This window comes from Rosa rugosa, chromosome 3 (genome assembly GCF_958449725.1).
Source record: "Rosa rugosa chromosome 3, drRosRugo1.1, whole genome shotgun sequence".
NCBI classification, from domain to species: Eukaryota; Viridiplantae; Streptophyta; class Magnoliopsida; order Rosales; family Rosaceae; genus Rosa; species Rosa rugosa.
Window position 1 is genome coordinate 41076732 of NC_084822.1, and position 23891 is coordinate 41100622.

At 38.9% G+C, this 23891-nt stretch overlaps 6 protein-coding genes and 2 long non-coding RNA genes across 8 annotated transcripts; 1 reads left to right on the plus strand and 7 right to left on the minus strand.

Annotated features, from left to right (window-relative positions):
- Window positions 1–1213: 1213 nt before the first annotated feature.
- On the minus strand, window positions 1214–4412 carry LOC133741159 (uncharacterized). Its single transcript, XR_009861656.1, has 4 exons — window positions 3829–4412; window positions 3458–3747; window positions 2826–2904; window positions 1214–1864 (listed from the first exon to the last, which is right to left on the minus strand). It is a non-coding gene; the product is annotated as an uncharacterized LOC133741159 (long non-coding RNA).
- A 947-nt stretch (window positions 4413–5359) lies between these two features.
- Window positions 5360–8786, plus strand: LOC133741157 (protein WUSCHEL-like). Its single transcript, XM_062169106.1, has 2 exons — window positions 5360–6908; window positions 6998–8786. Exons 1-2 carry the CDS (start codon window positions 6320–6322, stop codon window positions 7213–7215), a joined length of 807 nt encoding a protein of 268 aa, XP_062025090.1. The 5' UTR covers window positions 5360–6319; the 3' UTR covers window positions 7216–8786.
- A 296-nt stretch (window positions 8787–9082) lies between these two features.
- LOC133741158 (uncharacterized) lies at window positions 9083–11698 on the minus strand. Its single transcript, XR_009861655.1, has 4 exons — window positions 11247–11698; window positions 10876–11165; window positions 10244–10322; window positions 9083–9282 (listed from the first exon to the last, which is right to left on the minus strand). It is a non-coding gene; the product is annotated as an uncharacterized LOC133741158 (long non-coding RNA).
- Window positions 11699–11983: 285 nt separating this feature from the next.
- On the minus strand, window positions 11984–12611 carry LOC133737734 (early light-induced protein, chloroplastic-like). Its single transcript, XM_062165240.1, has 2 exons — window positions 12381–12611; window positions 11984–12217 (listed from the first exon to the last, which is right to left on the minus strand). Exons 1-2 carry the CDS (start codon window positions 12528–12530, stop codon window positions 11984–11986), a joined length of 384 nt encoding a protein of 127 aa, XP_062021224.1. The 5' UTR covers window positions 12531–12611.
- Window positions 12612–14388: 1777 nt separating this feature from the next.
- LOC133739517 (early light-induced protein, chloroplastic-like) lies at window positions 14389–15370 on the minus strand. Its single transcript, XM_062167302.1, has 2 exons — window positions 15141–15370; window positions 14389–14982 (listed from the first exon to the last, which is right to left on the minus strand). Exons 1-2 carry the CDS (start codon window positions 15288–15290, stop codon window positions 14566–14568), a joined length of 567 nt encoding a protein of 188 aa, XP_062023286.1. The 5' UTR covers window positions 15291–15370; the 3' UTR covers window positions 14389–14565.
- A 1779-nt stretch (window positions 15371–17149) lies between these two features.
- LOC133739488 (early light-induced protein, chloroplastic-like) lies at window positions 17150–18131 on the minus strand. The gene is made up of 2 exons (XM_062167269.1): window positions 17902–18131; window positions 17150–17743 (listed from the first exon to the last, which is right to left on the minus strand). The coding sequence occupies exons 1-2, from the start codon at window positions 18049–18051 to the stop codon at window positions 17327–17329; spliced, it is 567 nt and encodes a 188-aa protein (XP_062023253.1). The 5' UTR covers window positions 18052–18131; the 3' UTR covers window positions 17150–17326.
- Window positions 18132–19909: 1778 nt separating this feature from the next.
- LOC133739476 (early light-induced protein, chloroplastic-like) lies at window positions 19910–20891 on the minus strand. Its single transcript, XM_062167256.1, has 2 exons — window positions 20662–20891; window positions 19910–20503 (listed from the first exon to the last, which is right to left on the minus strand). The coding sequence occupies exons 1-2, from the start codon at window positions 20809–20811 to the stop codon at window positions 20087–20089; spliced, it is 567 nt and encodes a 188-aa protein (XP_062023240.1). The 5' UTR covers window positions 20812–20891; the 3' UTR covers window positions 19910–20086.
- A 1782-nt stretch (window positions 20892–22673) lies between these two features.
- LOC133739938 (early light-induced protein, chloroplastic-like) lies at window positions 22674–23626 on the minus strand (the record flags this gene model as incomplete). Its single annotated transcript, XM_062167763.1, has 2 exons — window positions 22674–23267; window positions 23426–23626. Coding segments are annotated over 2 exons (618 nt in total), but the record flags the coding sequence as incomplete, so codon positions are not given.
- Between the last annotated feature and the right edge of the window lie 265 nt (window positions 23627–23891).

Consider the following 23891-nt stretch of genomic DNA (forward strand, 5'->3'; position numbering starts at 1 on the left):
CTCATGAGTGTGAGGGTCATATTAGAGATTGCTGAGGTTGATTTTATCTATCCTACTATATCCTATTGCTTACAAAGCTGGACATGGAGTTCAATGAGTATGTTTTACCAGTATTTTCTAAGTATTGTTTTCACTTTTACTTACTTACTGTCACATGTGTGCTACAGATTACATAACAGATCTGGACTGTTCATAAGATTGAGAAACATATTTCAGCACACTTCCACGTCATTTAGTTGCGAATTATTAACTAGCTTTGTTCTAATCAAGTTGATGTGTTTTATTTGCCAAAAATAATAATAATAATAATAAATTGATGTGCTTGAGCTAAAAGCTTGATGTTAGAGTAAAAATTTAAGGATGCGGTCTTTGTTACATTATCGGGCGGTTAATTTGATTGTCATGGTTATTATTTTAATGGAATCAGAAATTTAAGTTGGAGAAGAATTGGCCAACGAGGGTTTAGAGTTGCTTGCCCGTAGAAACCTTTCAAACAAATTATAGGTTTTAGGTAACGTTTAAACACTTGAAACATAGGGAACACTGATTAATTTTAAAAGCAAACAGATCAAAATTAATGCAACTTGATAACAAAATTCCACTAATTGTTGAGTCATAAAAGTAAGCACAAGTACGTTCTTCTAACCCTAAAGGCAAATATAAACAACATATACATGATTGTGAAGAAAAATTCCTTTAGCTAGGTTCACTCATAAGCCCTTTTTTTTTTTTACTATGGATGACTTATACCAACATAATTTTTGTCGCCAAAGTAAGTCGACCCTTTTATTTCTTTCTTTGGGAGGCTCTTAATGACAAAATATTGATTTTTGCTGAATTGACGCAATTTTCATCAGCAAAGTGAGTCGACCCTATTAGAGTTATTTCAATTAAATTTTTATTTAGTTTGACATATTTTTTTGTTTTGTACTCGTTTTCCTTGTAGAGCCGATTGATGTCCATCAAATTGGAAGATCTTAATGGCCGAGAAAGCACGTGAAACCCCAAAACACAGACACTTAATTACTGCTCTATTCTAGTTCATTTTTCCAATAGGCCGGATATATATCTTTTACATACTATCTGATGATTTATGAACTTTGGCTAGTAATTCTTTGTGATTAATTCGTTTAAGATGTACAAGAATGCAAAAGAGGTGATAATTAAGCATTTGAGTTTGACATTGCCTAAAGTAGATTATATCCAAAGAAAGTAAATTGAAGAGAGTATATTGAAATTTGGAATAACTGAACACTTGAGTATGAATCTAAAGACTTACGTGAAGCTCTTAAATAAGACGTGTAATTAACTACATGTGAATTTACAGGGTGTGCTTATATAAGCTAGCAAGCACCCTTTGACAATTGTGACGAGTAACGAAACAGCTCTACACTAGGGCACTGCCGGTCGCGTACTCGGTGAAGGCCAAAGCTACAAGACCCAACATGGCCAACCTTCCATTCCAGAGCTCTGCATCCGAGGTAAAGATCCCGTCGGATTTGGACTCCACGGTCACGCCTTTCAATAAAGGAACCAAGGATGCTACTGATAGCAAAATACTTGTGCCGATGAACAATGGTTGTCACGCCCCGAATTTTGAATAACCAATTCAAATCCGAAACATGAATAAACAATTAATACAAATACGTTCTGAATTTTTTTCTCACAAACAAACACACCACTCGCCACTCAACACAAAAATTCGAAAACCTCGAGTTAATTATTACAATTCACTCTTACAAAGTAAAATTGCAAAGCTCTAAATGAGCATAACAAACCTCACAATATAATGCTGTAATTCACATAACACTACTCTAAGCAGCCCGATCACCGTCCTGGTTCTCCTGACCTGTAGGATTTCCCGCTACACAATTTGAATAGTGTACCGGGAGTTGCAACAACACAAAACCCGGTAAGCTTTTTACAGCCAGTATGAGTAAACAAGAAAGAACTGTTGATTTTAAATTACAATTCTTATAACTCAACAACACAACCAACAATCTCAACATCCACGACGCAAACGTCAAACCCATTCAATATCACCACTTTGGTCTTATCACACAACACTATCACCATTTTTGGTCCTATCTCACAACACTATCACCACTTTGGTCCCATCCCATAACACGTTAGAGCTCTAACTGCCTCGTTACCTCTGACACCTTGGCCTAGGGTCAAGCAACGGCAAAAATACTTCGGTTAACACTATAACCGTCGCGCTTTGGACATCCCCGTCCTCAGCACCATATACTTCGGTTAATAATAAACCGTCGCGCTTTGGACATCCCCGTCCTCAGCACACAACTTCGGTTAATAATAAACCGTCGCACCTTGGACATCCCCGTCCTCAGTACACAAACACTCCGGTTATCCTTAACCGTCGAACTTCGGACACCTCATCCTCAGAATCCTACATTCTCTAACTCTATACATCCTCCAATGTAAATCATGAATATTAACAAGAACTCATCAATCATGTTCATCACATATAAATATGGTAAGTTACATGTCAATTCATGATAATTTAATCATCCCAATTCCACACTCTTCAATGTCACACCATTCACATATAATCACGTAAATATATATATACGTAATTATCCGCTCAGGGATAATCACTAATACCAACTATAGTTCACATGCAATAAACCGAGAAATTCATTTGTATAGTAAAAATCATTTTACTTACCCATGGACCGTAGTTGATCAAGTCCATATGATTTTAAAACAAATATTTATTTCATAAATATTTTCACGCAATTACGACAAAATAAGGTAATTAAATTTATTCGGTTCGTAATATGAACCACGTGAGGTTTACTCACCTCTAAATTCCCGCTGCGTCTTCTTAACAGCTCAAAATACAATTTCACGAATCGTCCGCCAAATCAAACCGTCGATCACCTAATCAAACATGACCTTAACTTAGCAAATAACTCAAAAACATAATCAAACGACAATCCAACGGTCGGATTGAAATTAAATGATGATCCAACGGTCGGATCCTCACGGATCGCCTTCCTAATCACTGTTTTGCATTTATACGAAGATCCAACGGTCGGATCTTCGCCCATGACTACACAAAGCCACTGGGACTGTCATAAGATCATCATATCAAAACTACAAGTCCATCTGACGGTACTAACTTCACAGATCACAAATCTAACGATCGAAATCGATCTAAACTTAAAAATTCATAACTTAATCATACGATATCCAAAAATTGCGTATAATATATCGAAATGATCGTATTGAAATATAGAATCTGAAAATGTACAGAAACCATATTTTTGATCCCCGGAGGTGGCCGGAAAGGGCCGCCGGAGTTAGTGGCAGAGCCGCCGCCGACAACCACCAATGGTGTCGGGGCCGGGCTGCTCTTCTTCCTCTCATCATGCTTGACAACTTTCATAACTAGCACGAAGTCTGAAAATGACCGGAAGGGGTCGAAAATTACCTTGAACAGTATGAAGGTGGCCGGAATTTTCCAGAAACCGGCGAGAAACTGCAGAAAACGGCGAGCTCCAATTCGACGTAAAAACGTCAATTTAAGGCTTCGATTCCTTCTGAAGAGTTGTTAAGAAACTCAAGAAGAACTCACTGGTTCAAGAATCACAGAAAAATATGGTCTGTAGCTCGAGATATACCGATCGAAAGCTTCGGTGGTCGGAAAAATTCCAGAATTTTGCAGAATCCGGCAAGGCTTGATTTCGACGTCAAAACTTCAATTTCAGGCTTCGATTCCTTCTAGAGAGTTGTTAAGAAACTCAAGGTGAGTTTACCAGTTTAAGAATCACTCAAAACGATGCACTACAACTCGAGATATACCTATCAAAAGCTTCGGTGGTGGTGGAAAATTTCCAGAATCCGGCGAGCTCCGACGAACGTGAATCCGATCACTCCAGGTGCGATCCTTCTAGAATGATGATCAGAAGGTTGAGGCGAGTTCAGGGAGCTAAGGATCGTGAGTTTTGGTGGCCGGAGCTAGGAGAAAACCGGCGTTGACCGATTTTTGTTTCAAAGTTTGCGGCTCCGACTGCCGGATTTGAGGCCGTTCCGGTGGAAGTGATCACGTCTAGCAAGTAGGCGGCGTCGAGGCGAAGGCAAGGGAGGTGGTCTGGTGTCGATTGGTGGCCGGAGGAGGGAGAACTCGGCCGGAGAGCTTTGCTCTGTTTTTTCTGGGCTCGGACGCGCGCAAGAGAGAGAGAGTTCGGTTTCCAGAAATGGAACTGAAATTATTTTTGGTAATTTCCAAAAATGGCAGCTTTATACTAAACTGGAAACTTTTTCAAAAAAATCATAACTAATTCATACGAACTCTGATTTTTGCATACCACATATGCACGAGATCGTATCGACGAGCTCTACAACTTTCATGAAGGAAGTTTTCCCCAATTATGAACGTATAAAAAGTCAACTCCTTTGACCTCCCCTAAAATGTTCAGTTTTCGAATAAAAATTGTTCGAACCAATTTCACCACTCCTCCAAGCTTCATACTTTCTCCCATGACCACGAAATCATTTCTAAAATGTCCTCGGAAAAATAATTTAGATTTTTCGGGGTATTACAATCCACCCTCCTTAAAGAAATTTCGTCCCGAAATTTAAGCGTAAGTCAATTCCTCTTGATTAAGGTTGACCTAACCATCGAATCTCCATCATTCCCAAAGTTGTAGTAATCTACAAAGCCACAGCCCTTTGTATAAAAATACTTTCCTATGGCCACTAAATCCTTTCGTCACGATGTAAATTCACAAAACAACTGCTCAACATCACTCCACATCAATTACACAAAATCATCACGTGGATCATCACAGAGATCATCACTTAGATCTTCACAGAGATTATCTCATAGATCCTCACATAGATCATCACCCTGTACTGGCATACAAGCACAGTAAAGACTCCCACAAAGCGTTTCGCTACTCCATTAGCATCACGGTAAATCTCTATAGTAAAACTTAAGCATGCACTATTCTACACAACAATAGAGATGCATCACTCAAAACAAATCATTCTCAAAAGCACGCCAATAAAACATGTCACCCAGTGATGATGACTTGGGCTTGCTCAATCCTTGGGCTAAGCATTAGGGCTGGCCAATTGGGCCGAAGAAACCGAACCATTCACATTTCGAACCGGCCCGAACCAATTTGGGTTTAACATTTGGGCCTACCATTCGGGCCGAACAATTGGGCTTAACATTTGGGCCTACCAATCGGCCCACCGACTTCCAGCTCGGCTACGGTATGAAATTGTACATACCGTAGGTATACCGTATATATGTATGCATACCGTACAGACCGTATATACGTATGCATATCGTACAACTGTATATACGTGTATGCATACCGTACAGACCATATATATGTATGTATACCGTACATACCGTATATACGTCCGTATATCAAGCATATACGAGATCCAAAAATATTTGTAAGAGGTAAGGTTCGAACTCCCGACCTCGAACACGAAGGTTTTGCTCCCAACCACTGAAGCAAGAGCTGCCTTCATTAATATATGCTCACGTGTTATATTTATTATGTCATAAGCGACATAAATAAAATAACAGGGAAGGCAAGGTTCGAAACCTCAACCTGCCGCACGAAACCTTTTTCCCCCAACCACTGGAGCACAAGCTGTGCTTAATATAATGTGTACAAATGTTATACTTATTATGTCATAAGCGAACATAATAAAAATAAACGAGAGGCAAGGTTCGAACCTCTGACCTCTTGTACAAGAGCCTTGCTCTTCAACCACTAGAGCACCAGCTGCTCTCGTTACTATCCATGCAACTTCTTTTATTTATTCTATCATAAGCGATAGAATAACAACAAACTGTCGGTACACTCCACGTGCCACGACACGTCTCTTCCGTGATTTACGGAAAGCAAATCACTTTCGGCTAAAGCTGTCTGCCACAGCGTCTCGAGGTTCGGCCTGTCCCCTTACACGCTCTCCACGCGCCAACAACTTTTCCGGGTTTTCGGATGACTTTAATCCAACGCGTAGATTGAATCTCAGAGATCGTCCATCCAACGGTGGAGATCTGCTCACCTCGTTCTATAAATAGGTGCATCCTGGAGAAAAACTGTTCACACCAAAGAAAAGAAATTTTCCCCAGCCATTCTCTCTCAAACTCTGCAGTCTTCCTCTCGAAACTCAAATCCTTTCTTCATCAATTTCAATCCTTCTCTTCTGATCTTCTCTCCCATTTGAAGATTCGATTTCATCTTTCCTCTGAGAATCTCAGATCTCCAATCACCAGTTCAACAACTCCAATCCTTCTAACAAAATCTCCCTCAAACACTAAACCATGTATTCCTCGATATTCACATCCTCTCACCTCATGACCCAAGAGCCACGAACTCTGCAACTAATGGAGCTCCAAACCCCGCAACAAATGGAACCACAACAACAGCAACCAACAGAGGAGGGAGGAAACACCCAAGCAGCTGGAAGTAGTGCCAACATGGATTTCTGGCGAAGCCGTACCAGATGGATTCCTACTCCAGAACAAATAAGAATCCTCAAGGATCTTTACTACGTCAAGGGATTTAAGTGCCCATCTACAGAGCACATTCACGAGATCTGCCTCCAGCTGAACCAGTATGGACATGTTGAGGGTAAGAACATTTACTTTTGGTTCCAGAACGTCAGGGCTCGAGAGAAGCAGATGAATAGGTGTAATCAGGCTGCTCCAGTGCCCATGGGAACTAGTTCTCTTGGTACTGGTGGATCCATCGATCTCAATTTTGGGTCCACTGGTTCTACTGGTGCTGGTGGATCCATCGACATCAATTTTGGGCCAGCTGGTGGATCCATCGACATCAATTTTGGGTCCACTAGTTCTACTGATGATGGTAGATCCATTGATCTCAACTTTGGTTCCACCTATTCTACTGGTAATGAAGGATTTCTTGATTTAAATTTTGTTTCATAATCTTCCTCACACTTCAACACTAATACCAGTACAACTCTTTTGGCACAACAGGAGGACAAACATCCCTACAACAACGAGGAGGAGATCACCAGGAGGTTCAAACTCTTCCTCTGTTCCCCGTGCACGGCGAGGACGTCTTTGGTAACCTGAAGACTACTTCCGAGGAAGGTAGCGCATTTGGTTACTATTCTGGTGGCTCAGGCGGTTACCACAGTGGCTCAAACGTTTCTCTTGAGCTCAGCCTCAACCCATCCGGAGCTGCTGACTAGGCTTAGTATAGAATAGTCCTCGTTTCCCTTTTTGTAATATAAAATCAATAAGATTGTGTGCATGTTTTCTTTTCTTTTTGTTTAACCAACAACAACACCAAGGATCGAACCTTGGTCACTCAATACTCTTTTCAAAACCATCGAGAACTCTGCTGCACACATCTTTCATAATGATGCAATAAAACAATCACTCAAAACCTAGCAATCAATTAAGTCACACAGAGGTCAAGCTAGTATCCTCTGAGTCAAACCAAACACAATAATTTCGTCGCTAGAATTAGGGATTAATAAAGCTAAACACTTCCTGAGTTAGTTAGGAAAAACCCACATCTTTAGAGTTACACTTACAACTCTAAAAAAAATCTCGATCATTCCATCTATCAATTGCTTCAACAAGCAATATGTACCATCTTAGCATCCACTAATCGATACTGGTACAACACTCAGTATCTCACCCACGAATCACCTCACTGCTCATTTGGTGGTAAGTCAACATCTAGTGGTCAAAATTCTGTGATTATAGCACTTCACACTAACCACGTCATAATCCATAATCTGTCCTCACAACAGTATCTGGCCTCATAAATTAGTTATACAACCCTAGCACTCCTAGAGTTGAAAACAACGATATTACCTAAGCTCATACATCAACACAATGTCTCTTCACAGTCAATCCTATCACGAGGTCATATCAATCTTTCCATAAGTCAACCATACACAAAATCCATCATAGTAACAACGAATTATGCATCACTACTCAACAATAGTCAGTGAAGCAGCACTCCACAATAATTTCCAATACCATCCGCAGACCTCAAACCACACCCCGACATTTAGCTAATATATAGTAGCTATCCTAAACACCAAACAACTGAGCATGAATGAATGCTCCATTATAACACAATTCCATCACTAAGCAACCAATAACTGCTAAGTATTCTTCAACTCAAAACATCTGCATATCCAACTAATGGAAAGTATCACAACTACTAGTCAAATACTCGTAACGACTTTAGATACAAGCATTGGTCAAACACCATGACCCCAACAACCAACGACTACAATGCACATAAGGATACTGTTTTTCGTGGAAACCATCCTCAATAACTCCACCAGAGTTTAATCCAAAGGTTCCCATTCCTCAAAGGTTATAACTCAAAGAAGCTACACAAACTCCACCACTTCACTTACAAAGTCAACCTATGCCATGATCACTTAACATACTACCCTTATTAAAGGTAACATAAGTATCTCCCAAATTACATCACTACACTCGTACACCAATATAGTCTTGAGAATTCTGTCTCATAATCTCTCACACTCCTATCATCTTGAGTTGGTGAGATCAATTCTCTTTTCAACTATTCCTAGGGTCTTAATCTCTTTCACCATTTCAACCCAAGAATAACATCCATCACATCAACTACAGGTAGACTAGGCAACTCAACCTCTAATGCCTCCACCTCATCCTCAACTGTCTCCATAGAAAGATCCTGTCCCTACATCAGACTCGACCTCTACCTCACCGACTCATCAGAGTTAAATCCAGAGGTTCCTATTCCTCGAAGATCACAACTCGCGGAAACTAAACTTATTCTAATACGAACTTAGTAGACAACTCTACCGTCCTACGGACTTACACGTTGTCTAGACCCCATACTAAGACATACCCAATGATTATACCAGTACCGAAGAGTATATGATGGGGATCCGCTGCAGACAGGCCATCACTCGGGAGGTACTGATTATCACCAAATATGTACCTTACGCTCTGATACCAAACTGTCACGCCCCGAATTTTGAATAACCAATTCAAATCCGAAACATGAATAAACAATTAATACAAATACGTTCTGAATTTTTGTCTCACAAACAAACACACCACTCGCCACTCAACACAAAAATTCGAAAACCTCGAGTTAATTATTACAATTCACTCTTACAAAGTAAAATTGCAAAGCTCTAAATGAGCATAACAAACCTCACAATATAATGCTGTAATTCACATAACACTACTCTAAGCAGCCCGATCACCGTCCTGGTTCTCCTGACCTGTAGGATTTCCCGCTACACAATTTGAATAGTGTACCGGGAGTTGCAACAACACAAAACCCGGTAAGCTTTTTACAGCCAGTATGAGTAAACAAGAAAGAACTGTTGATTTTAAATTACAATTCTTATAACTCAACAACACAACCAACAATCTCAACATCCACGACGCAAACGTCAAACCCATTCAATATCACCACTTTGGTCTTATCACACAACACTATCACCATTTTTGGTCCTATCTCACAACACTATCACCACTTTGGTCCCATCCCATAACACGTTAGAGCTCTAACTGCCTCGTTACCTCTGACACCTTGGCCTAGGGTCAAGCAACGGCAAAAATACTTCGGTTAACACTATAACCGTCGCGCTTTGGACATCCCCGTCCTCAGCACCATATACTTCGGTTAATAATAAACCGTCGCGCTTTGGACATCCCCGTCCTCAGCACACAACTTCGGTTAATAATAAACCGTCGCACCTTGGACATCCCCGTCCTCAGTACACAAACACTCCGGTTATCCTTAACCGTCGAACTTCGGACACCTCATCCTCAGAATCCTACATTCTCTAACTCTATACATCCTCCAATGTAAATCATGAATATTAACAAGAACTCATCAATCATGTTCATCACATATAAATATGGTAAGTTACATGTCAATTCATGATAATTTAATCATCCCAATTCCACACTCTTCAATGTCACACCATTCACATATAATCACGTAAATATATATATACGTAATTATCCGCTCAGGGATAATCACTAATACCAACTATAGTTCACATGCAATAAACCGAGAAATTCATTTGTATAGTAAAAATCATTTTACTTACCCATGGACCGTAGTTGATCAAGTCCATATGATTTTAAAACAAATATTTATTTCATAAATATTTTCACGCAATTACGACAAAATAAGGTAATTAAATTTATTCGGTTCGTAATATGAACCACGTGAGGTTTACTCACCTCTAAATTCCCGCTGCGTCTTCTTAACAGCTCAAAATACAATTTCACGAATCGTCCGCCAAATCAAACCGTCGATCACCTAATCAAACATGACCTTAACTTAGCAAATAACTCAAAAACATAATCAAACGACAATCCAACGGTCGGATTGAAATTAAATGATGATCCAACGGTCGGATCCTCACGGATCGCCTTCCTAATCACTGTTTTGCATTTATACGAAGATCCAACGGTCGGATCTTCGCCCATGACTACACAAAGCCACTGGGACTGTCATAAGATCATCATATCAAAACTACAAGTCCATCTGACGGTACTAACTTCACAGATCACAAATCTAACGATCGAAATCGATCTAAACTTAAAAATTCATAACTTAATCATACGATATCCAAAAATTGCGTATAATATATCGAAATGATCGTATTGAAATATAGAATCTGAAAATGTACAGAAACCATATTTTTGATCCCCGGAGGTGGCCGGAAAGGGCCGCCGGAGTTAGTGGCAGAGCCGCCGCCGACAACCACCAATGGTGTCGGGGCCGGGCTGCTCTTCTTCCTCTCATCATGCTTGACAACTTTCATAACTAGCACGAAGTCTGAAAATGACCGGAAGGGGTCGAAAATTACCTTGAACAGTATGAAGGTGGCCGGAATTTTCCAGAAACCGGCGAGAAACTGCAGAAAACGGCGAGCTCCAATTCGACGTAAAAACGTCAATTTAAGGCTTCGATTCCTTCTGAAGAGTTGTTAAGAAACTCAAGAAGAACTCACTGGTTCAAGAATCACAGAAAAATATGGTCTGTAGCTCGAGATATACCGATCGAAAGCTTCGGTGGTCGGAAAAATTCCAGAATTTTGCAGAATCCGGCAAGGCTTGATTTCGACGTCAAAACTTCAATTTCAGGCTTCGATTCCTTCTAGAGAGTTGTTAAGAAACTCAAGGTGAGTTTACCAGTTTAAGAATCACTCAAAACGATGCACTACAACTCGAGATATACCTATCAAAAGCTTCGGTGGTGGTGGAAAATTTCCAGAATCCGGCGAGCTCCGACGAACGTGAATCCGATCACTCCAGGTGCGATCCTTCTAGAATGATGATCAGAAGGTTGAGGCGAGTTCAGGGAGCTAAGGATCGTGAGTTTTGGTGGCCGGAGCTAGGAGAAAACCGGCGTTGACCGATTTTTGTTTCAAAGTTTGCGGCTCCGACTGCCGGATTTGAGGCCGTTCCGGTGGAAGTGATCACGTCTAGCAGGTAGGCGGCGTCGAGGCGAAGGCAAGGGAGGTGGTCTGGTGTCGATTGGTGGCCGGAGGAGGGAGAACTCGGCCGGAGAGCTTTGCTCTGTTTTTTCTGGGCTCGGACGCGCGCAAGAGAGAGAGAGTTCGGTTTCCAGAAATGGAACTGAAATTATTTTTGGTAATTTCCAAAAATGGCAGCTTTATACTAAACTGGAAACTTTTTCAAAAAAATCATAACTAATTCATACGAACTCTGATTTTTGCATACCACATATGCACGGGATCGTATCGACGAGCTCTACAACTTTCATGAAGGAAGTTTTCCCCAATTATGAACGTATAAAAATTCAACTCCTTTGACCTCCCCTAAAATGTTCAGTTTTCGAATAAAAATTGTTCGAACCAATTTCACCACTCCTCCAAGCTTCATACTTTCTCCCATGACCACGAAATCATTTCTAAAATGTCCTCGGAAAAATAATTTAGATTTTTCGGGGTATTACAATGGTACTCCGGGGCCGTTGAATATCTGAGCAAACAAATCTTGCCCTTCGACGAGTTCGACAGATAGAGCCGTAACGAAGCCCACCATTGCCAGCCTGCCGTTGATTCTCTCAGGTGCCGGCCCGCTGAATGCAAACACGTCTGAAAACTTCGGAGATGGTGGAGAAGCTGCACGCTGGGGATCCTTTGAGGCTTTTGTTACAGTTATTGGTTGCTTCTTTTGACCATCCTACAAATAATAAAATTAAAAACGTGTTAGGATCACTCAGGAACTATAGCATGTAAAGATGATCAAAAGTGAATGCAAATGTACCCAAACACTTGGAGATATCTGATATATTATGTCATCATATGTGAGAACTTCTGATAATAGAATATGTTTTAGTAATTACCTCTGCCATAGAGCCAACCCTGAGATAGCTTGAAACTGCATAACTAGCAGGAACAGTACTCTGCAGGTTCAGAGATCTGTTCTTGCCTGCAACTCTTCCATAAGCGACAGAGCTTCCAAGGATTGATTGCATAGTGGATGTTGCAGCCATTGTATCTAGATACAAACTAATGAAGCTGGTTTTGAAGTTGAAGATATAGAATGTTAATTTCTGTGTGTGGAAGTTGCATACCTTGGAGCGACTTATATACTACTCTAGAGTTTAGACCCATTTGAAAGCTCAACGGTTCATATTTTGGCACCCCATCGTGGCATGGGTTTGGTTTCCTCCGTACTGATGAGTCACATGACGCGTTGTAGGAAACAAACAGGAGTTACGTGGCTTCCCTCCACAACGCAAGGAAAGCAGGGTCCAGGTTCTTTTCTTACGGTGTTGCATTTGATTCATGGTTTTCACGGTTCAGTTTACGATCACGTAGCACGTTTTAGAGTATTCTCCCAAGGTTATATACAGCTGTTGTATTTGTTTGTCTCTTTGGGGACATCCCATGAAATTGGAACCGACAAGGGAAGGCTTCTCACTTACCGATCTTAATTTAGGGTAATTGGTTATTCCTCTTTTGTAAGTTTTGTTAGCGTGACATAATTTATTATTGAAGCACGTACTTATCCCTACAACTCCATTTATCTCAATGATGATGAACGAATGCATGCAGTTGGGTTTTAGTCCCATTGAGGCCTCGTACCCTTCCTAGCCGTTATTAATTGCTTCTGTTTATTAGCTTTCTTTTGTCTCTTGAATATACTCATGAGTGTGAGGGTCATATTAGAGATTAATTGCTGAGGTTGATTTTATCGATCCTACTATATCCTATTGCTTACAAAGCTGGACATGGAGTTCAGTGAGTATGTTTTAGAAAATGTAATCTATAAATTTTCTAATCGATCCTACCATATTAGAAAATACTGGTAAAACATACTCATTGAATTAAGTATTGTTTTCATTTTTACTTATTTACTGTCACATGTGTGCTACAGATTACATAACAGAGATGGACTGTTCATAAGATTGAGAAACATATTTCAGCACACTTCCACGTCATTTAGTTGCGAATTATTAACTAGCTTTGTTCTAATCAAGTTGATGTGTTTTATTTGCCAAAAAAAATTATCGGCGGTTAATTTGATTGTCATGGTTATTATTTTAATGTAATCAGAAATTTAAGTTGGAGAAGAATTGGCCGACGAGGGTTTAGAGTTGCTTGCCCGTAGAAACCTTTCAAACAAATTATAGGTTTTAGGTAACGTTTAAACACTTGAAACATAGGGAACACTGATTAATTTTAAAAGCAAACAGATCAAAATTAATGCAACTTGATAACAAAATTCCACTAATTGTTGAGTCATAAAAGTAAGCACAAGTTCTTCTAACCCTAAAGGCAAATATAAACAACATATACATGATTGTAAAGAAAAATTCATTTAGCTAGGTTCACTCATAAGCCCTTTTTTTTTTTTTTTTTTTTTTTTTTTTACTATGGATGACTTATACCAACATAATTTTTGTCGCCAAAGTAAGTCGACCCTTTTATTTCTTTCTTTGGGAGGCTTTTAATGACAAAATATTGATTTTTGCTGAATTGACGCAATTTTCATCAGCAAAGTGAGTCGACCCTATTAGAGTTATTTCAATTAAATTTTTATTTAGTTTGACAGATTTTTTTGTTTTGTACTCGTTTTCCTTGTAGAGCCGATTGATGTCCATCTAATTGGAAGATCTTAATGGCCGAGAAAGCACGTGAAACCCCAAAACACAGACACTTAATCACTGCTCAATTCTAGTTCATTTTTCCAATAGGCCGGATATATATCTTTTACATACTATCTGATGATTTATGAACTTTGGCTAGTAATTCTTTATGATTAATTCGTTTAAGATGTAAAGAATGTAAAAGAGGTGATAATTAAGCATTTGAGTTTCACATTGCCTAAAGTAGATTATATCCAAAGAAAGTAAATTGAAGAGAGTATATTGATATTTGGAATAACTGAACACTTGAGTATGAATCTAAAGACTTACGTGAAGCTCTTAAATAAGACGTGTAATTAACTACATGTGAATTTACAGGGTGTGCTTATATAAGCTAGCAAGCACCCTTTGACTTGTGACGAGTAATGAAACATCTCTACACTAGGGCACTGCCGGTCGCGTACTCGGTGAAGGCCAAAGCTACAAGACCCAACATGGCCAACCTTCCATTCCAGAGCTCTGCATCCGAGGTAAAGATCCCGTCGGATTTGGACTCCACGGTCACTCCTTTCAATAAAGGAACCAAGGATGCTACTGATAGCAAAATACTTGTGCCGATGAACAATGGTACTCCGGGGCCGTTGAATATCTGAGCAAACAAATCTTGCCCCTCGACGAGTTCGACAGATAGAGCCGTAACGAAGCCCACCATTGCCAGCCTGCCGTTGATTCTCTCAGGTGCCGGCCCGCTGAATGCAAACACGTCTGAAAACTTCGGAGATGGTGGAGAAGCTGCAGGCTGGGGATCCTTTGAGGCTTTTGTTACAGTTATTGGTTGCTTCTTTTGACCATCCTACAAATAATTAAATTAAAAACGTGTTAGGATCACTCAGGAACTACAGCATGTAAAGATGATCAAAATGCAAATGTACCCAAACACTTGGAGATATCTGATATATTATGTCATCATATGTGGGAACTTCTGATAATAGAATATGTTTTAGTAATTACCTCTGCCATAGAGCGAACCCTGAGATAGCTTGAAACTGCATAACTAGCAGGAACAGTACTCTGCAGGTTCAGGGATCTGTTCTTGCCTGCAACTCTTCCATAAGCGACAGAGCTTCCAAGGATTGATTGCATAGTGGATGTTGCAGCCATTGTATCTAGATACAAACTAATGAAGCTGGTTTTGAAGTTGAAGATATAGAATGTTAATTTCTGTGTGTGGAAGTTGCATACCTTGGAGCGACTTATATACTACTCTAGAGTTTAGACCCATTTGCAAGCTCAACGGTTCATATTTTGGCACCCCATCGTGGCATGGGTTTGGTTTCCTCCGTACTGATGAGTCACATGACGCGTTGTAGGAAACAAACAGGAGTTACGTGGCTTCCCTCCACAACGCAAGGAAAGCAGGGTCCAGGTTCTTTTCTTACGGTGTTGCATTTGATTCAAGGTTTTCACGGTTCAGTTTACGAGCACGTAGCACGTTTTAGAGTATTCTCCCAAGGTTATATACAGCTGTTGTATTTGTTTGTCTCTTTGGGGACATCCCATGAAATTGGAACCGACAAGGGAAGGCTTCTCACTTACCGATCTTAATTTAGGGTAATTGGTTATTCCTCTTTTGTAAGTTTTGTTAGCGTGACATAATTTATTATTGAAGCACGTACTTATCCCTACAACTCCATTTATCTCAATGATGATGAACGAATGCATGCAGTTGGGTTTTAGTCCCATTGAGGCCTCGTACCCTTCCTAGCCGTTATTAATTGCTTCTGTTTATTAGCTTTCTTTTGTCTCTTGAATATACTCATGAGTGTGAGGGTCATATTAGAGATTAATTGCTGAGGTTGATTTTATCGATCCTACTATATCCTATTGCTTACAAAGCTGGACATGGAGTTCAATGAGTATGTTTTAGAAAATATAATCTATAAATTTTCTAATCGATCCTACCATATTAGAAAATACTGGTAAAACATACTCATTGAATTAAGTATTGTTTTCATTTTTACTTATTTACTGTCACATGTGTGCTACAGATTACATAACAGAGATGGACTGTTCATAAGATTGAGAAACATATTTCAGCACACTTCCACGTCATTTAGTTGCGAATTATTAACTAGCTTTGTTCTAATCAAGTTGATGTGTTTTATTTGCCAAAAAAAATTATCGGCGGTTAATTTGATTGTCATGGTTATTATTTTAATGTAATCAGAAATTTAAGTTGGAGAAGAATTGGCCGACGAGGGTTTAGAGTTGCTTGCCCGTAGAAACCTTTCAAACAAATTATAGGTTTTAGGTAACGTTTAAACACTTGAAACATAGGGAACACTGATTAATTTTAAAAGCAAACAGATCAAAATTAATGCAACTTGATAACAAAATTCCACTAATTGTTGAGTCATAAAAGTAAGCACAAGTTCTTCTAACCCTAAAGGCAAATATAAACAACATATACATGATTGTAAAGAAAAATTCCTTTAGCTAGGTTCACTCATAAGCCCTTTTTTTTTTTTTTTTTTTTTTTTTTTTTACTATGGATGACTTATACCAACATAATTTTTGTCGCCAAAGTAAGTCGACCCTTTTATTTCTTTCTTTGGGAGGCTTTTAATGACAAAATATTGATTTTTGCTGAATTGACGCAATTTTCATCAGCATAGTGAGTCGACCCTATTAGAGTTATTTCAATTAAATTTTTATTTAGTTTGACAGATTTTTTTGTTTTGTACTCGTTTTCCTTGTAGAGCCGATTGATGTCCATCTAATTGGAAGATCTTAATGGCCGAGAAAGCACGTGAAACCCCAAAACACAGACACTTAATCACTGCTCAATTCTAGTTCATTTTTCCAATAGGCCGGATATATATCTTTTACATACTATCTGATGATTTATGAACTTTGGCTAGTAATTCTTTGTGATTAATTCGTTTAAGATGTAAAGAATGTAAAAGAGGTGATAATTAAGCATTTGAGTTTCACATTGCCTAAAGTAGATTATATCCAAAGAAAGTAAATTGAAGAGAGTATATTGATATTTGGAATAACTGAACACTTGAGTATGAATCTAAAGACTTACGTGAAGCTCTTAAATAAGACGTGTAATTAACTACATGTGAATTTACAGGGTGTGCTTATATAAGCTAGCAAGCACCCTTTGACTTGTGACGAGTAATGAAACATCTCTACACTAGGGCACTGCCGGTCGCGTACTCGGTGAAGGCCAAAGCTACAAGACCCAACATGGCCAACCTTCCATTCCAGAGCTCTGCATCCGAGGTAAAGATCCCGTCGGATTTGGACTCCACGGTCACTCCTTTCAATAAAGGAACCAAGGATGCTACTGATAGCAAAATACTTGTGCCGATGAACAATGGTACTCCGGGGCCGTTGAATATCTGAGCAAACAAATCTTGCCCCTCGACGAGTTCGACAGATAGAGCCGTAACGAAGCCCACCATTGCCAGCCTGCCGTTGATTCTCTCAGGTGCCGGCCCGCTGAATGCAAACACGTCTGAAAACTTCGGAGATGGTGGAGAAGCTGCAGGCTGGGGATCCTTTGAGGCTTTTGTTACAGTTATTGGTTGCTTCTTTTGACCATCCTACAAATAATTAAATTAAAAACGTGTTAGGATCACTCAGGAACTACAGCATGTAAAGATGATCAAAATGCAAATGTACCCAAACACTTGGAGATATCTGATATATTATGTCATCATATGTGGGAACTTCTGATAATAGAATATGTTTTAGTAATTACCTCTGCCATAGAGCGAACCCTGAGATAGCTTGAAACTGCATAACTAGCAGGAACAGTACTCTGCAGGTTCAGGGATCTGTTCTTGCCTGCAACTCTTCCATAAGCGACAGAGCTTCCAAGGATTGATTGCATAGTGGATGTTGCAGCCATTGTATCTAGATACAAACTAATGAAGCTGGTTTTGAAGTTGAAGATATAGAATGTTAATTTCTGTGTGTGGAAGTTGCATACCTTGGAGCGACTTATATACTACTCTAGAGTTTAGACCCATTTGCAAGCTCAACGGTTCATATTTTGGCACCCCATCGTGGCATGGGTTTGGTTTCCTCCGTACTGATGAGTCACATGACGCGTTGTAGGAAACAAACAGGAGTTACGTGGCTTCCCTCCACAACGCAAGGAAAGCAGGGTCCAGGTTCTTTTCTTACGGTGTTGCATTTGATTCAAGGTTTTCACGGTTCAGTTTACGAGCACGTAGCACGTTTTAGAGTATTCTCCCAAGGTTATATACAGCTGTTGTATTTGTTTGTCTCTTTGGGGACATCCCATGAAATTGGAACCGACAAGGGAAGGCTTCTCACTTACCGATCTTAATTTAGGGTAATTGGTTATTCCTCTTTTGTAAGTTTTGTTAGCGTGACATAATTTATTATTGAAGCACGTACTTATCCCTACAACTCCATTTATCTCAATGATGATGAACGAATGCATGCAGTTGGGTTTTAGTCCCATTGAGGCCTCGTACCCTTCCTAGCCGTTATTAATTGCTTCTGTTTATTAGCTTTCTTTTGTCTCTTGAATATACTCATGAGTGTGAGGGTCATATTAGAGATTAATTGCTGAGGTTGATTTTATCGATCCTACTATATCCTATTGCTTACAAAGCTGGACATGGAGTTCAATGAGTATGTTTTAGAAAATATAATCTATAAATTTTCTAATCGATCCTACCATATTAGAAAATACTGGTAAAACATACTCATTGAATTAAGTATTGTTTTCATTTTTACTTATTTACTGTCACATGTGTGCTACAGATTACATAACAGAGATGGACTGTTCATAAGATTGAGAAACATATTTCAGCACACTTCCACGTCATTTAGTTGCGAATTATTAACTAGCTTTGTTCTAATCAAGTTGATGTGTTTTATTTGCCAAAAAAAATTATCGGCGGTTAATTTGATTGTCATGGTTATTATTTTAATGTAATCAGAAATTTAAGTTGGAGAAGAATTGGCCGACGAGGGTTTAGAGTTGCTTGCCCGTAGAAACCTTTCAAACAAATTATAGGTTTTAGGTAACGTTTAAACACTTGAAACATAGGGAACACTGATTAATTTTAAAAGCAAACAGATCAAAATTAATGCAACTTGATAACAAAATTCCACTAATTGTTGAGTCATAAAAGTAAGCACAAGTTCTTCTAACCCTAAAGGCAAATATAAACAACATATACATGATTGTAAAGAAAAATTCCTTTAGCTAGGTTCACTCATAAGCCCTTTTTTTTTTTTTTTTTTTTTTTTTTTTACTATGGATGACTTATACCAACATAATTTTTGTCGCCAAAGTAAGTCGACCCTTTTATTTCTTTCTTTGGGAGGCTTTTAATGACAAAATATTGATTTTTGCTGAATTGACGCAATTTTCATCAGCATAGTGAGTCGACCCTATTAGAGTTATTTCAATTAAATTTTTATTTAGTTTGACAGATTTTTTTGTTTTGTACTCGTTTTCCTTGTAGAGCCGATTGATGTCCATCTAATTGGAAGATCTTAATGGCCGAGAAAGCACGTGAAACCCCAAAACACAGACACTTAATCACTGCTCAATTCTAGTTCATTTTTCCAATAGGCCGGATATATATCTTTTACATACTATCTGATGATTTATGAACTTTGGCTAGTAATTCTTTGTGATTAATTCGTTTAAGATGTAAAGAATGTAAAAGAGGTGATAATTAAGCATTTGAGTTTCACATTGCCTAAAGTAGATTATATCCAAAGAAAGTAAATTGAAGAGAGTATATTGATATTTGGAATAACTGAACACTTGAGTATGAATCTAAAGACTTACGTGAAGCTCTTAAATAAGACGTGTAATTAACTACATGTGAATTTACAGGGTGTGCTTATATAAGCTAGCAAGCACCCTTTGACTTGTGACGAGTAATGAAACATCTCTACACTAGGGCACTGCCGGTCGCGTACTCGGTGAAGGCCAAAGCTACAAGACCCAACATGGCCAACCTTCCATTCCAGAGCTCTGCATCCGAGGTAAAGATCCCGTCGGATTTGGACTCCACGGTCACTCCTTTCAATAAAGGAACCAAGGATGCTACTGATAGCAAAATACTTGTGCCGATGAACAATGGTACTCCGGGGCCGTTGAATATCTGAGCAAACAAATCTTGCCCCTCGACGAGTTCGACAGATAGAGCCGTAACGAAGCCCACCATTGCCAGCCTGCCGTTGATTCTCTCAGGTGCCGGCCCGCTGAATGCAAACACGTCTGAAAACTTCGGAGATGGTGGAGAAGCTGCAGGCTGGGGATCCTTTGAGGCTTTTGTTACAGTTATTGGTTGCTTCTTTTGACCATCCTACAAATAATTAAATTAAAAACGTGTTAGGATCACTCAGGAACTACAGCATGTAAAGATGATCAAAATGCAAATGTACCCAAACACTTGGAGATATCTGATATATTATGTCATCATATGTGGGAACTTCTGATAATAGAATATGTTTTAGTAATTACCTCTGCCATAGAGCGAACCCTGAGATAGCTTGAAACTGCATAACTAGCAGGAACAGTACTCTGCAGGTTCAGGGATCTGTTCTTGCCTGCAACTCTTCCATAAGCGACAGAGCTTCCAAGGATTGATTGCATAGTGGATGTTGCAGCCATTGTATCTAGATACAAACTAATGAAGCTGGTTTTGAAGTTGAAGATATAGAATGTTAATTTCTGTGTGTGGAAGTTGCATACCTTGGAGCGACTTATATACTACTCTAGAGTTTAGACCCATTTGAAAGCTCAACGGTTCATATTTTGGCACCCCATCGTGGCATGGGTTTGGTTTCCTCCGTACTGATGAGTCACATGACGCGTTGTAGGAAACAAACAGGAGTTACGTGGCTTCCCTCCACAACGCAAGGAAAGCAGGGTCCAGGTTCTTTTCTTACGGTGTTGCATTTGATTCATGGTTTTCACGGTTCAGTTTACGATCACGTAGCACGTTTTAGAGTATTCTCCCAAGGTTATATACAGCTGTTGTATTTGTTTGTCTCTTTGGGGACATCCCATGAAATTGGAACCGACAAGGGAAGGCTTCTCACTTACCGATCTTAATTTAGAGTAATTGGTTATTCCTCTTTTGTAAGTTTTGTTAGCGTGACATAATTTATTATTGAAGCACGTACTTATCCCTACAACTCCATTTATCTCAATGATGATGAACGAATGCATGCAGTTGGGTTTTAGTCCCATTGAGGCCTCGTACCCTTCCTAGCCGTTATTAATTGCTTCTGTTTATTAGCTTTCTTTTGTCTCTTGAATATATTCATGAGTGTGAGGGTCATATTAGAGATTAATTGCTGAGGTTGATTTTATCGATCTTACTATATCCTATTGCTTACAAAGCTGGACATGGAGTTCAATGAGTATGTTTTAGAAAATATAATCTATAAATTTTCTAATCGATCCTACCATATTAGAAAATACTGGTAAAACATACTCATTGAATTAAGTATTGTTTTCATTTTTACTTATTTACTGTCACATGTGTGCTACAGATTACATAACAGAGATGGACTGTTCATAAGATTGAGAAACATATTTCAGCACACTTCCACGTCATTTAGTTGCGAATTATTAACTAGCTTTGTTCTAATCAAGTTGATGTGTTTTATTTGCCAAAAAAAATTATCGGCGGTTAATTTGATTGTCATGGTTATTATTTTAATGTAATCAGAAATTTAAGTTGGAGAAGAATTGGCCGACGAGGGTTTAGAGTTGCTTGCCCGTAGAAACCTTTCAAACAAATTATAGGTTTTAGGTAACGTTTAAACACTTGAAACATAGGGAACACTGATTAATTTTAAAAGCAAACAGATCAAAATGAATGCAACTTGATAACAAAATTCCACTAATTGTTGAGTCATAAAAGTAAGCACAAGTTCTTCTAACGTCTAACCCTAAAGGCAAATATAAACAACATATACATGATTGTAAAGAAATATTCCTTTAGCTAGGTTCACTCATAAGCCCTTTTTTTTTTTTTTTTTTTTTTTTTACTATGGATGACTTATACCAACATAATTTTTGTCGCTAAAGTAAGTCAACCCTTTTATTTCTTTCTTTGGGAGGCTTTTAATGACAAAATATTGATTTTTGCTGAATTGACGCAATTTTCATCAGCAAAGTGAGTCGACCCTGTTAGAGTTATTTCAATTAAATTTTTATTTAGTTTGACAGATTTTTTTGTTTTGTACTCGTTTTCCTTGTAGAGCCGATTGATGTCCATCTAATTGGAAGATCTTAATGGCCGAGAAAGCACGTGAAACCCCAAAACACAGACACTTAATCACTGCTCAATTCTAGTTCATTTTTCCAATAGGCCGGATATATATCTTTTACATACTATCTGATGATTTATGAACTTTGGCTAGTAATTCTTTGTGATTAATTCATTTAAGATGTAAAGAATGTAAAAGAGGTGATAATTAAGCATTTGAGTTTCACATTGCCTAAAGTAGATTATATCCAAAGAAAGTAAATTGAAGAGAGTATATTGATATTTGGAATAACTGAACACTTGAGTATGAATCTAAAGACTTACGTGAAGCTCTTAAATAAGACGTGTAATTAACTACATGTGAATTTACAGGGTGTGCTTATATAAGCTAGCAAGCACCCTTTGACTTGTGACGAGTAATGAAACATCTCTACACTAGGGCACTGCCGGTCGCGTACTCGGTGAAGGCAAAAGCTACAAGACCCAACATGGCCAACCTTCCATTCCAGAGCTCTGCATCCGAGGTAAAGATCCCGTCGGATTTGGACTCCACGGTCACTCCTTTCAATAAAGGAACCAAGGATGCTACTGATAGCAAAATACTTGTGCCGATGAACAATGGTACTCCGGGGCCGTTGGATATCTGAGCAAACAAATCTTGCCCCTCGACGAGTTCGACAGATAGAGCCGTAACGAAGCCCACCATTGCCAGCCTGCCGTTGATTCTCTCAGGTGCCGGTCCGCTGAATGCAAACACGTCTGAAAACTTCGGAGATGGTGGAGAAGCTGCAGGCTGGGGATCTTTTGAGGCTTTTGTTACAGTTATTGGTTGCTTCTTTTGACCATCCTACAAATAATTAAATTAAAAACGTGTTAGGATCACTCAGGAACTACAGCATGTAAAGATGATCAAAATGCAAATGTACCCAAACACTTGGAGATATCTGATATATTATGTCATCATATGTGGGAACTTCTGATAATAGAATATGTTTTAGTAATTACCTCTGCCATAGAGCGAACCCTGAGATAGCTTGAAACTGCATAACTAGCAGGAACAGTACTCTGCAGGTCCAGAGATCTGTTCTTGCCTGCAACTCTTCCATAAGCGACAGAGCTTCCAAGGATTGATTGCATAGTGGATGTTGCAGCCAATTTATCTAGATACAAACTATTTAAGCTAGCTTTTGAAGTTGAAGATGTAGAATGTTAATTTCTGTGTGTGGAAGTTACATACCTTGGAGCGACTTATATACTACTTGTGGGATCCGGCTCCTCTAAACTGAGGAGGATGTGAATTTACGTCAATTTCATTAAATCATGACTCTCTGTCTAATCTAAGAGTCATTAAATTGCCACATCACTTTTCCATTAATTTTTTGTTTTTCACATAAATCCAGTTAACTGTGCTGTTAACTATGATTAATTCCAAACCAAAAAAAAAAAAACTATGATTAACTCCATACAAAAA